At 44.5% G+C, this 13557-nt stretch overlaps 1 protein-coding gene across 1 annotated transcript in view; it reads left to right on the top strand.

Annotated features, from left to right (window-relative positions):
* The first annotated feature begins 9917 nt into the window (after window positions 1–9917).
* The window catches only part of LRGUK (leucine rich repeats and guanylate kinase domain containing), a 100129-nt gene continuing 96489 nt past the window's right edge, over window positions 9918–13557 (top strand). Inside the window, exon 1 of the mRNA XM_008707581.2 lies at window positions 9918–10205. Coding sequence (XP_008705803.1) covers window positions 9918–10205 — 288 coding nt within the window. The remainder of the gene's footprint in view (window positions 10206–13557) is intronic.

The following is a 13557-nucleotide window of genomic DNA, read 5'->3' as shown; positions in this document are numbered from 1 at the left end:
ATGAAGAACAACTCAGAACCGAAATAGTCAAAATCAAGTTTCTCCAACATGATTTTTATGCAAAGGAATTTTATAAAAGCCATGAATCACTTCCTGAATGAATTCCCAATCAAGATGGACTCTTTAGTAACTTGATTTGGTCAGGAACAAAAATCGAAACAAGACGGAGTAAGAGCTGCTTGAGGGGACCTCAATAATTAATGAACTTAGAAAAATAGCCTAAGCCTCTATTTATTTATCATGAAAATACTGTGCATATTCAGAGCTGTTTGTATCTGCAAGACTCTTTACAAAGCAGATAAATAATTCAAACACAGATTTGCTCACCTGGGTATCTAAGGGCAGTAAGAGGCCAAAGGGAAGGATCCTGTCCTATTTTTCTGATGGTTATTGATTTTTGTTCTCCAGATATGTACGTTGCCAGTGTCCTGTGACTCTGAAAAGGCCCTGTGACATGACTCCAGGTATGATTTCTCTCCTTATCATCCTCTTCCCACTTTTGAATATGGAATGTTTCATTTGAAGGGAATAAAATTCTAGGGCTATCTCTTGTCTACTTGTATTTCTCAGGTAAGTGTGGCTCTTTCCAGTTTTTAATCATCATTATTATTACTATTATTCCTGTGTACCCCCTGGACTTGTTAATACTCTCAGTGGCTTGCATCATCTCAGACCTAAGGAACGCGAGAATGCTCCCTCGGCTGGACGAGGCCACTGGTGCACTGACGGGAAAAGGTGTGAGATTTGTTCTTTCCCTTTCACAGATCCCAGAGGACTTTGTTTCTTTTTTTCTTTTTTTTTTTTTTAAAGATTTTATTTATTTATTTGACAGAGAGAGAGACAGCCGGTGAGAGAGGGAACACAGGCAGCAGGAGTGGGAGAGGAAGAAGCAGGCTTCCAGCGGAGGAGCCTGATGTGGGTCTCGATCCCAGGACCCTGGGATCACGCCCTGAGCCGAAGGCAGACGCTTAACGACTGAGCCACCCAGGTGCCCCCAGAGGACTTTGTTTCTGTCCCTTACTTAGAAACCACTTATAAGTGTTACCTCCTGTGATGGTTAATTTTATGCGTCAACCTGACTGGGCCGCAAGGTGCCCACACATTCAGTCAAACATTATTCTGGGTGCATTTGTGAGAGGGTTTCTGAGTGAGATTAACATTTGAATCAGTAGACTGAGTAAAGCAAACTGCCCTCCCTAATATAGGGGGGGCCTCCTGCGATCAAAATTGAAGACCTTGGGCACCTGGGTGGCACAGTCAGTGAAGCATCTGCCTTTAGCTCAGGTCATGATCCCAGGGTCCTGGGATAGAGTGCTACGTCGGGATCCCTGCTCAGTGGGGTGTCTGCTTCTCCCTCCACACTTCTCCCTGCTTGTAATCTCTCTCCCTCACTCTCTCTCTCAAAATAAATAAATAAAATCTTTAAAAAAAAATTGAAGACCTGAATAGAACAAAAAGGCCAAGTAAGAGGGAACTCTGCTTGTCTGACTGCTGAGCTAAGACATCTGTCTTCCTCTGCTCTTGGCCCAGAACTTACACCATGGGCTCTCTCAGGTCTCCAGCTTGCCAACGTCAAATCTTGGGACTTCTAGCCTCCGTAATCATGTAAGTCAATTTCTTATTTTGCATAAATTTATCTCCTATTATCTCCTCTTGGTTCTGTTTCTTTGGAAAATCCTGACTAATATACTTGCATTGTTGGAAAGATTTGCAGCTTCTTTTTTGGCCTTTATGGCAGCAAAGATTTATTTATGATGGAACCTAATACTGACAGTAGCAAAGGCCAATAGGAAAATCATCACTTGAGGGGCGCCTGGATGGCTCAGCTGTTTAAGCGTCTGCCTTCGGCTCAGATCATGATCCCGGGATCTTGGGATCCAGCCCACATTGGGCTCTCTGCTCAGCGGGGAGCCTGCTTCTCCCTCTGCCTCTGCCTGCTGCTCCCCCTGCTTGTGCTCTCTCTCTCTCTCTGACAAATAAATAAAATCTTGAAAAGAAAAAAGAAAAGAAGAATATCTTGAATGAGTCAGAAGATAAAGATTCTAACATCAGTGTGTCACTAACCAGTGAGGTGAGACTGTAGGCAGTCCAGACACTATATGTATGAATTCACTTTTGCTGCCTTTCAGACCATCCCAGATCTTAGTGGCTTAAAACAACCATTTATTTAGCTCATGCTTCTTTAGGCTGACTGAACAGTTCTTCTCGTCTGGTTTTTGCTGGGTTCCCTCAGAAATCTTGGGTCGGTTGGCAGGTCGGCTGGTGTTGGACGAGCTAGGCTGGCTTCACTGATGTGCCTGGTAATGGGAGGCAGCTGGCCAAAGCCCAGGGAACCAGACCCACTCACTGCCTCTCATCATCCCGCTGGCTGGTCCTAGCTTCTTCACAGGGTGATGTGGTCTTCTTAGGAGCAGCAAGAAAGAATAGCCCAGTGCCCAAGCATTTCCAGGTGTCTGCTGTTGTCACATTTGGGACTGTTCTGTGGACCAAGCGAGTCTCACGCAGAGTGGAGAAATGGGCCCCACCTCTTCACGGGAGGGGCTCAAGTCACATTGCAAGAGGTGTGCGTACAGGGACGAGAAGAATCCACGGCTGTATTTGCCATCTCCACACTGAAGCCTCTAGGTTTACATTCCTCTGACCGAACTCCACCTGTAACCTTGGGAGGCAGGCATTAGGATTGGCTTGGATTAGATCCCAAGTCTAACTCTAAAGGAGCCCTGTTGGATCCTTTGAATTCGTGAATTCTGGTTTGTGTCTTTGGATTTCTTGGGCAGCTTCAGGGTCCAGGGGGACTCCTTTCTGGGACAGGCATCCTGCTAATTCTGAACACTCATCTGCACAGCTGTCAGCTCACTCAGGAGGAATGAAGCAGCAGCTGTATTCGGTATAATCACCACAGAGCTAAGCTTTTGAGCAGTCGATACATGTTCATAAAGCACGTTTTATAGAGCTTATGTACAAGCGCCTTTGCAAGGAAGGGAGGGACCCTCTGTGGAGAAAGGTAACTGACGAAGTCTGGCCACAAGGTGTAGATGTGAATTGTGTTCAGTGCCTAAAATATACGGTATGTCAGAGACCAACAGAGCCCCCTCTTACTCGCATGGGAAAGCATCATCTGCGTGTAAGGGACTTCGTCCCTTACAAGAATTTTATGGCTCCTGCCTTCTCCTCGTGGCTGTCAGAACCTCTTACAAGGCCCATCTCTTCGCTTTTTCTTTACTGTCATCCCCTAGATTCTAAGATATTTTGACACGAGGGAATTTCATCTTCTCCTTCACGCACGCCCCTCTTCTTCGAGGAAGGCAGCACCCTCCCTTCTTCCCAACTTCCTGGGAGCAGGCTTTATTTCTATATCCATTACTTCTGAGAGCCTCTTCCTAGAAAACATCCAGGCCAGCCTCCTTGCCTCGATTTATGCCACTTCCCGTTGCTTGACTCCCCCCTCTCCTCCTCCTGTGTGTCTCCTTCTCCTTGAAGGCCTTGTTCACTTCTGACCTCATTCACGAAGCTTCTGAGCCTCCCTGTCTGGGAACACAGATGCATCTCCACCGGGAACTCCCGTGGACTGGCCTGCTGTATCTACCTGGAGGGGTTTGCACCTGCCTCCTGCTCAGTGCCTCCCTGAGGGCCTGAAACCCTCTGGGTCCAGACCTGCCAGGTGGAACTTACCTTGTCTTGTATGCTTTTAATTCCTTTTTAAAACCTCTGTATGCTGCTGCCCAACCATAATGCAAATCTCTTGACTCAAAAGATCAAGAGTTTACCTTTTTTTTTTTTTTTAAGATCTTATTTGTCAGAGAGAGAGAGAGCACAAGCAGGGAGAGAAGCAGGCAGAGGGAGAAGCAGGCTCCCTGCTGAGCAAGGAGCCTGATGTGATCATGACCTGATCCAAAGGCAGATGCTTAACCGACTGAGCCACTCATGTGTCCCAAAGAGTTTACCTGTTTTGTATCCAGTGCCTGAGACTGGCCCCTCCTCCATAGGTTGTGAGATGGGTCAGTGATATCGGTTACCTGGGTTTTTCCTGCTCTTTCCATCAGAGCCTGCCTGATTTGCTTTTTCACAGAGCACCGCTGTTTCAAACTGGTTCTTAACTAGATGAGGTGTATTGCGAGTTTTGCAGTGTATGGCCCATGGCGGGATTTCTTGCCCAGTTCATTCACCTGTCTTCTGTTTTATTATTCAGCGCCATTAAGACGCTTTGGTTATTAAACCTCAGGTCCCTCAACTCTCTTTCCTTTCTACTACCTCCTGAGTTGATTCCTTCCTGACTTCCTCTTGGCCTCCTTTGATCTTGTTCTGAGCGTCCCTAGAATACCATCCTCAAGTCCTCGTGTCTTCTTCCAAAAGATTTCATACTGTCCCTTCTCGTCATTTTCACATTTTGATCATGTTGATCTTAAGTGGCTGTGACTGCTCTAATGAAATCCACCGCTCTGTCTGCGAAGGTAATCTGAGCTAGAAATTCTCGGTGATCCTTGCCTGGTCCTCTGTTCAGATTTTATTCATGACCTGATGCTTGCAATTCCTTTTCAAACAGTTTTTCATTGGCTTGATTTTTTCTGCCTTTGCCTGTGAGCTTTTGAGATGACCTCCTCCTAGACGGCAATTTTTATCTTTGATCTCAATACCAGTATTTGATACAGAGTACCCATTAGTGGGGCACCCCCCAAAATCCCTTTGATATCTACTGAGAACACATATTTTTAAAAGATTTTACTTATTTATTTATTTGAGAGAGAGAGAAAGAGAGAGAGCATGAGCAGGGGAAGGAGCAGAGGGAGAAGCAGACTTCCGCTGAGCAGGGAGCCCACCTCGGGGCTCGATCCCAGGACCCTGGGATCATGACCTGGGCCCAAGGCAGATAGATGCTTAACCAACAGAGCCATCCAGGCGCCCCTACTTAGAACACATATTATTTGGCTCAGTCAAGTCCTGCCTGGACTTTACCAGGCTCTACCAGCCCAATTAATTACTCCCACCATAATCTGGATGCAATTGATTTCTGCACAGATAACAAATGAAGTCCCTCATTTGTTGTATTGTCTTTCCCCAACCTGTTTGATAATAATTGTGAGGCTCAAAGTGTCTGTCTTAACAGACTGTTTGAAGGATCCTCCCACACCCTATTGTATCAAGGCCCTAGGTTATGTTCTCATGGCTCTTATATATTCCCTTGTTAGCCTTTATGGCAGTTGAAATTAAATGATTATTTGTATAACTATTTGCTTAATGTCTATAGTCCCACTAGGCTGTTATTAGACAATGAACTTGCTTATGAAGAATCATCTCTTCTTCAGAAAAAGGGATAACAAAGCAAGCAAGGTATGATGTTAGTGGATTAAATCATCTCAACTGTAAGGGTCTCCCCTCTTTTAGTCAGTTTGGGCTGCTATAACAGAACACTGTAAACTGGGTGATTTACAGACAACAGAAATTTACTTCTCCCAGTTCTGGAGGCTGGAAGTCCAAGATCTTGGTGCCAGGTTCAGGTTCTGGGGAAGAACTTCCAGCTTGCAAACTGTCCCCTTCCCTTTGTATCCTCCCAGGGCAGAAAGAGGGATCTAGCTCTCTGGCCTGCTGTAAACCCATTCAGGAGAATTCCACTCTTATGACCTAATCACTCCCGGGAGGCCCCACCTCCTTATACCATCACAGTGGGGATTAGATTTCAACACAGGAATTTGGGGAGAGGGGGACACAAAAATTCAGTCCATAACAACCTCATCAGCTTTTACTAAAGTGGTTGAATGGAAGTACAGTTTTTTGTTCTGTTTCTTCAGTTTATTTATTTGAGTGATCTCTACACCCAATATGGGGCTTGAACTCACAACCCTGAGATCAAGAGTCACACGCTCNTCCAACTGAACCAGCCAGGCGCCCCACGAAGTACAGTGTTTTGATTAAGGATATGAGCTGGGAAACCAAGCTCTCTCCATTTGAGACCTTGCTTTGCCACTGTGTGACAAAGTTGAGTGGGTTATCACCTCTCTATGCCTAAATTGCTCATCTATAATAATTTTAATCTCTATTTTGTAGGGCCCTTATAAGGATAAAATGAATTAATATATGTAAATTACTTATAAGGGTGCCTGGCACATAGTAAGTACCCACAGACATTAGTAGTGGTTATGTTTTCATTGTTATTATTTTATCAGTGGTGCCTTCTATGGCCTATCTTTACTCCCATTTCATGATATTCTGTAAAAATTTAAATATTCCATAAAAAACACAAGTTCAAGGTGCTGCCATCTCAACATACCTGTGAAGCATTGTCCCACCTGTTTTTCCTTGCACAAAATTGGGGCAGGGGTACATGAAGGGGACAGAGGCACACATTCCTTGCTTTACCCAAGGTCCAAACTCCTGGGAAGATACTCTCCCCAAATCCAGGAAATAGAGGGTTGGTCCCTGCCTTTTCTTTTCATTGTCAATTACATTAGAGTGCTGGCTCTGGATTGGGGGAGACCCCTGTTCCACATAAAAAGTCAAGACTAAAGATAAATAATATTACAGAGGCCAAGCTACCTAGTCACTAAAGCTGGTAACTAGCACCTTCTTTCAAACTACAGCTCTTGACCCCTTTGACCCTCCCCTCCCAGTAGCCTATTCTGTTTGTCCTCTCAAGAGAGGTGCTCTCAGCCTCACGGTGATACTATTCCACTTTCTCCTTCCCCTCATCCACAGTGGAAAGGGTCCAGGGCTATTCCAGAAACCCCTGCTCTCCTGGATTATCATATCCCACTGCCAGACCACCCTACTCTATTTCCCTGGTCCCAGAATCCTGAGGTCCTCCTGCCTGGCCCCCAACACATGCATGCACACGCATACACCACGTTTTCAGGATCTCACCAGGGCCATGCTCTTTGTGCCTCACAATTACTTTCTCAGGAAGTACTTCTGGAGAAGACAGAGTACTAATGGTTAAGATCAGAGGCTTTGGAGCCAGTAAGCCTCGAGTTGGAATTTTGGTATGGACACAAACGGTGTGACTGGGCAATTTGCTTAGCATTTTGGAGCAGCATTCTTCCCCTTTGTAAAATGGGAATATCAATTCCTATTTCAGAGAGCAATTGGAATAACTCATTGAGGTATGTAGATGGCACTTAGGGTAAGCCTTGTTTACAGTAAGCTGGACATAAATGGAAGCAATTGGTGATGTTTTATGCTAGTAAGAGTTTAGACAAAACATTCCTTCCCCTCTTCTTCTCCCTGTGCCTAATTATCTTCCCTGCCTGGTAACATAACTTTTATGGAGGCAATGCCTTCTATTTTGATGCCCAGAATCCCAAAGTATTCTTTTCATACGATTCCAGCCTCAGGAGCATTTTGGTGAACTAGCAAGAGCAAAGATTGAGCAACAAGAGGTCCAAACTCTTAATCCCTGCTGAGCTGCTAACCAGTCAGGTGATTTGGGGCAAGTTATTGTCTCTGGTGGACCATCAGTTTCTTCTCCTATAAAAGGGAAAATTCGGTAACATAAGCTTTTAAGTACTTTCTAGTTCTGACATGCTATGATTCTATATGAAAGGGTCATTCTCTGAGTGAATTCTCTTATTTCTACTTAAAAACATTAACTGATACATGTGTTCTCTCCTGAGACCTCTCGTGTACCTTTATCTTGACTCACGTTTTCGATCTGCAAAAACGGTAGTTGAAGGCAGACTGTGAAATTGGTCATTCTGGGTTTGGATTTCAGTGCCACCACTCGAATTTGGGCCAGTTATTTAACTTCCTGGGCCTCAGTTACCTTATCTGTCAAATGGGGATAGACACGGGTTAAATGTGAAGGTGAAAAGAAAGCACTTAGAAATACATAACTCCAGGGGTGCCTGGGTGGGTCTGTTGGTTAAGGATCGGACTTTTTTTTTTTTTTAAGATTTTATTTATTTATTTGACAAAGATAGAGACAGCCAGCGAGAGAGGGAACACAAGCAGGGGGAGTGGGAGAGGAAGAAGCAGGCTCATAGTGGAGGAGCCTGATGTGGGGCTCGATCCCATAACGCCAGGATCACACCCTGAGCCGAAGGCAGACGCTTAACGACTGTGCCACCCAGGCGCCCCAAGGGTCGGACTTTTGATTTCGGCTCAGGACATGATCTCAGGGTGGTGGAACTGAGCCTGTGTCTGGCTCTGCTCTCAGTGGGGAGTCTGCTTCTCTCCCTTTCCCTCTGCCCCTGTCCCTGCTCACGCATGCTGGCTCTCTCAAATTAATTAATTAATTTTTTTTTTTAAAAAGGAAATACATAACTCCAGAGGCTATAGTTTAATGTCCTGTAGGGTATCAACCAGATTTTTTCCTTTAACTTAGTGAACTTATTTCAGGTTGCCTTTCTTTATGGACTATGAATACTCTGTTACCACCTTACTGGTTTTCTCATTCATGAATAAGTTGAATAAAATCTCTCACAAGTGTTTTATTCCATTTTTGTATGAGAATCATGTTTTTAACTTTTTGACAATTATTCCTTGACAGGTCCTAACTAACTCTGTCTTAAGACACTGTCCTCAATAGACGGACATTGGCAAATCTTGCTTTGCTGGAAATACCGATTAAGTTATGTTAAGAACCAAAACCACATTGGGAGTCCATTTTCAGACTTTCTGCCCCCTTCTTTCCTATGTCAGTTAGCAAGGGCCAGGTCCTATGGGTGTGATGATGAGGAAAAACCCCTTGGAAGAGTCTCTACCCACTGGAAAAAGAAATAAGCAAGCAGCAAGATGAGCCAAGCAAAAACAGATACTTTCATTGTGGCCTTTACATTTATGACTAGCAAGATAATAAAGGAAGGTAATTCTGAAAGCTTTATGTCAGTTTTAACGGTCCCTCAAGCACTGAGAAAGATAATAGTCAATGGATGGTGTCCATAAGGATTTTTTCTTCTTCTCCCCTGACAGCCATTGACAGGATCATTTTGTATTTGCAACTGCTATCACTGAAGCATGGAGAAAAGAGCCTGTGAGACGAGGAGGATGAGAGCAACTTCCCTGCAAGGATGTCTATTGTCATCACTATGGCAATAATAGTTACTATAATTTTCATTCTGCTTTTCCATAGTCTACTTTATGGAGCTCAAGGCTATGGGATTTGGGTAACATCAAATCACACTAGCATAAAATCATGCTTTGTAATCTTGCAAGAGTATTTTATGAAACTGCACAGAGAACCTATGCAACAAGATAAAAATAATTACCAATTCAGGTCACTTGACTAATACAATTATTTATGGGATGCTAATAGCTTTTCGGAGGCTTTCAGATACGGTGTCAATCTGACAATCGTTTTTGGGTTTTTTGGTTTTGTTTTTCTGTTTGGATTGTTAGACCACTGCCCGTTTTGCTCCCCAAGGACATGGCTTATCATTTGGGGGGAGGGGGAATGTAAATTAATTGCAAATCAGCTCTCAGTCGTAGTCGGGTAGTTTCTCTGTGGTCTCCTAACACCACGCGGTCCGCTTAGTTTCAGTGTTAATTAGCTTTCCGACAGCGAGCATTAGAGATATCTAACACTTTCAAAGTACCACTCTGCGTCAAGGTCCTCTGAATAAGCAGGTGAATGTAGGAGGCTCACAGGTGATGTTGGTTAGGGTGGGATGCAAAATCTCCAAGAGGGACCTCCAGGTCGGGAGAAACCAGTTGGAGACAAAAGGGATGCGAAGACAGGTAAAAATGAGAAAGACGAGTGAAAAGAAAGCCAGCGATTGAAAGAACTGAAAGAGAGGGGAAAAACAAAACAAAACAAAATAAAACAAAAACCACCCAGACGAGTCAGACGAAGAGAAAGAAAAAGTCGAGAGCCCGCGGTGGCTCAGACAGTAAGCCAAGGCGCGCGGAGGGGCGGAGATTGCAGCCCAGAATCCCTTGCGGCGCCTCCTCCCCAAGCGTCAGTCTCCTAGGCAACGCCGGTAAACACGATGGCGACCGCCGGGAGCGATCCCCAGTGGTTAATGTCTTCTCTCCAGAGCAGTTCACGAACTGGAGCCCAGTGGATACTGCCGCACTCAGAAAAAGAGCGCCAGTCTTGCTGGTCTTCTTTCCCCATGGGGCAGCGACCGAAAGGTACTTTCCACAAAGCCTCCTCCTACCTGCTCCAGCAGCTCATTCACCGCTCTCAGGAGTCGGACGCGGACGGAGAGGAAGACGAGGGCGAGGGAGAAGTGGAATCCGAGGAGTCCTCAGAGTCCGAGATGCTGAATTTGGAGGTGTGCCTTCCCCCCCACCCCCTCGCTCCCTTCTCCAGCCGTCGGACCCCGCTACTTCGGCGGCCGCTTCCTCACGCACCGCACCCCCACGAGCCCCCGGGCTCTCGCCGCCGGGAGCACCTCTCCCTGACCGTTCCTAGGCTCCTGCTCCTTTCTTCCCGTTTCCTCACCCTTTGCCTGCCGTATTTCCAAGTATCTCCTTTTTTTTTTTTTTTTTTTGGTCACTCGCACATTTGGTGTCTTAAGAGTCAAGTTACACAGCGTCCTGATGAAAAAGTTTCCACCTATTTGTATGGGGAGTTACAGCTTTAGCTTTTAAAAATTGTGCTTCGACGGTATTGTGAACGGGCAGAGTTCGGCTTTGGCATCACCTGCACCTTTTTCCGTGATTGTGAAGTACTCCAACACTCTCCCCCACTTCCAGTGCCTTCATCCTCCTTTCTCGAGGAAAAAAAAATTACTCTCCTGAAATAATCTGATAAGGGCTAACTCAAAGACCAAGTGACTTGAAAGTATTACTTCTGCCAGGGGTATATAATGCATTATACAAGCAACACACACATCCCCTGACAGTGTTCAAACAGCTGGCTCACTGTGGTAGTGTTTTCGGAGGTGGAGAATGGCTTGTATCTTCCCAACTGTATTGCCTGAGGTGTGGCTTTGTCTTCACATTACTATAAATTCTCTTGTCTACAATACCTCTTCTAAACATCACCCAATTCCACTTCTCTTCTACACTAATCCTCATCGTGTTCTTTTTACCCCACTGCCTGGTTGTTCCTTTTTGTTGTTGTTTTGGTGGGGGTGGGGGTGGTCTGGGTCCCTTTCTACCTCTTTATCACTTCCTTCCCTTGGCTTCTAATGTATTGTTTGCTTTCCTTCAAAAACATAAGTTGATTTGCTGCCTTTCAATAAACTGTTGGATTTTCCTCTTTGTCTTGGCTGCCAGGAAACTCAGAATCAATATTTTTCTTCGTTTTAATAGTTTTTCTCTAGGGTTTTCTCTCCCCTTTCCTCTTCCTTCGTCGTATAAACTGCTGCAAAATCTTCTCTGAAGTAGATGTAATACAGAGAAATAGAATGTTTCCAGTACCCCCCTTCTGTGATATTCTGGCTTCCCTGCTCTGCATCTTTGCTCATTTTCCTAGTCCGCTCTCCTCCTTGAGGCCAAATATGGTTTCCTTTGTTATTCCTGTTCTCTTTCACTCCTTTCCTCATTTGTCCTGTTTCTTCATATTCACCTGTCTGTAATTTGCACTGTTTTATGTTCCTCTGATTCTACCATTAACCACCTACGTTTCCCACTTAGGTTCCCTTCTTTCGTAACGTTCTTTTGTCCATTTTCAATATTTGGCCCATTTTTCTACCCTGCTCTCCCATTTTGACTTTCCTCTTCTTCTACCTCCTATACAGGCTAGTTACACATTAGTTTTTCTTAAAGTGGACGATAGAAAATTATTACTTATGTTATTTGTCTTTTGTTGATTTTCTTTCCTACCCTTAACAGTGGCAGATGCAAAACTGCAGCAGTGTTTTTACAACTTTGGGGTGTTTGTATGGTTTCTACCAGCTTCCACCCCAAAGGAATTCACAGATGAATCACCAGTTTACTTTATTATTCTAATTAACGCACGCTCTTGGGCTATGGGCTTCATTAGTGCTGGTATTAATCTGTCTTCAGTATGTCATTAACAAACCATAAGGGGTTATCCCTGGCTTGTAGGCTGTGTGTAAAAGTTTATTTTTTCTTCCACTTATGTTCTAAATATTAATATTTGTTTTGTGTTCTTACATCCTATTTTAGCTTTTTAGGGTATCTAGTAAGTTTTAATATGCTGAATAAGCCGAAAACTTTTAAAAGGAAAGATTTATTCTTTCACGTTCAGAGATTCAGTGTCCTCCTAGCCTGGCTAAGGTTTATAATGCTATTGTGGTCACAGTGGGTATTGAGTGCCTATCATGTTATTAGTCTCAGAAGCCCCTGGTGAACTTAAGGAAGGTAGAACAGACCAGCTGTTCAGAATATTGGCTGTGGTTAGTTTTGAGATTTGAGCAAGTTATTTCACTTCCATGTCTCCTCTGTAATCTGGGAATTCGAATGATACCTATCTCATAGGAGAGTTGTGAGAATTAGATGAGACCCTATACATAAAATGCTTAGCGTAATATATTATTTTTACTGTTACCGATAGAAGTAATAACGCACATGTTTTTTATCTGCTAACTACAGCTCATTAAGTGATTTGGTTAATTTTGCTGACTTTGAGCAAACATTCATTGAATGACTGCTATGTGGGAGCCACACTCTGACTACCTACAGGCCCATGACATGTGTCTGGTGCAGGGAAACTACTCTGCCAGTAACTTAATGTGGGTAATAATGTCTACTCATGGGATAGTTATAAACATCAAATTGGATAAGAAAGTCTGTTGAAGTTCTTGATATAGTGTCTGATACAGAGTAGGTTCCTAAAAGTTATAGAGGTAATGCATAATAGCTATAGTAATGATAGAAGAAGATAAGAACGTGGTTGAGGACATAGGTGTCCCCTGCGCTCAAGGTCAGATAAGGATGTGAGTAAATCACAGCTATTGAGCATCTGAAGCATTATACACAGGTGTATGCAGATGACAGCTGGATTATAGGGCAGACTACGAGGAAGGATCATGGCAGACTTCGAGGGAGGCAGACCCTTGTCTGGGTGGAGAGGGGGTGTGCGGGCAGGCACACGGCAGCTCTTCCTACTGATGGCTTATAGGTGAGAGCAGAGAAAGCAGCTGAGGTGGGGGCCAGAGTGTGGAGGGTTTTACGCTGTTCTACAGACCGTGCACTGGGGTCTCCACGCAGTGGGGAACTGCCCTGATGGCCCACTGGGGTTAGATTAGAGGATTAGGTAAGACTGGAGACAGAGAGATCAATGAGAAGACTCTAGCAATGTCTACAGAGGAGACAAGAGTCTGGATTAAGGCAGTGGAAGTGGGAATGGACAGGAAGCTAAAGACAAGACATTTAAAATATTTAAGATGGGACAGTTACTAAGTAAATATTGGAAGTCTAGGATGATCGCTAGGTCTCTGGCTTGTTGGCCTGGGGACATATTAAGGCCATTCACCACAGAGAATTGGACAGGTGCAGCTGTACACGAAAGGGTCAGATATATGAATCACATGACTCTGGAAATCAGGGGAGGGGCCTGGGATCATCCAGGAAGAGAAGAGGAGGGCCAAGGGAAGAACCCAGGGGGTCCAGCAGATGAAGAGGAATCAGAGGAATGGTAAGTGAAGGAGGGGAAGAAAGAAGGGCTATGTGAGGGGAAGCCAAGGCAAGAAAGAGTCAAGAACGTGGAAATGA

This window comes from Ursus maritimus, unplaced genomic scaffold (genome assembly GCF_017311325.1).
Source record: "Ursus maritimus isolate PB19 unplaced genomic scaffold, ASM1731132v1 scaffold_3, whole genome shotgun sequence".
Lineage (NCBI taxonomy): Eukaryota > Metazoa > Chordata > Mammalia > Carnivora > Ursidae > Ursus > Ursus maritimus.
Note: the sequence above shows the minus strand (reverse complement) of the source record. Positions and strands in the feature narration are given on the sequence as shown.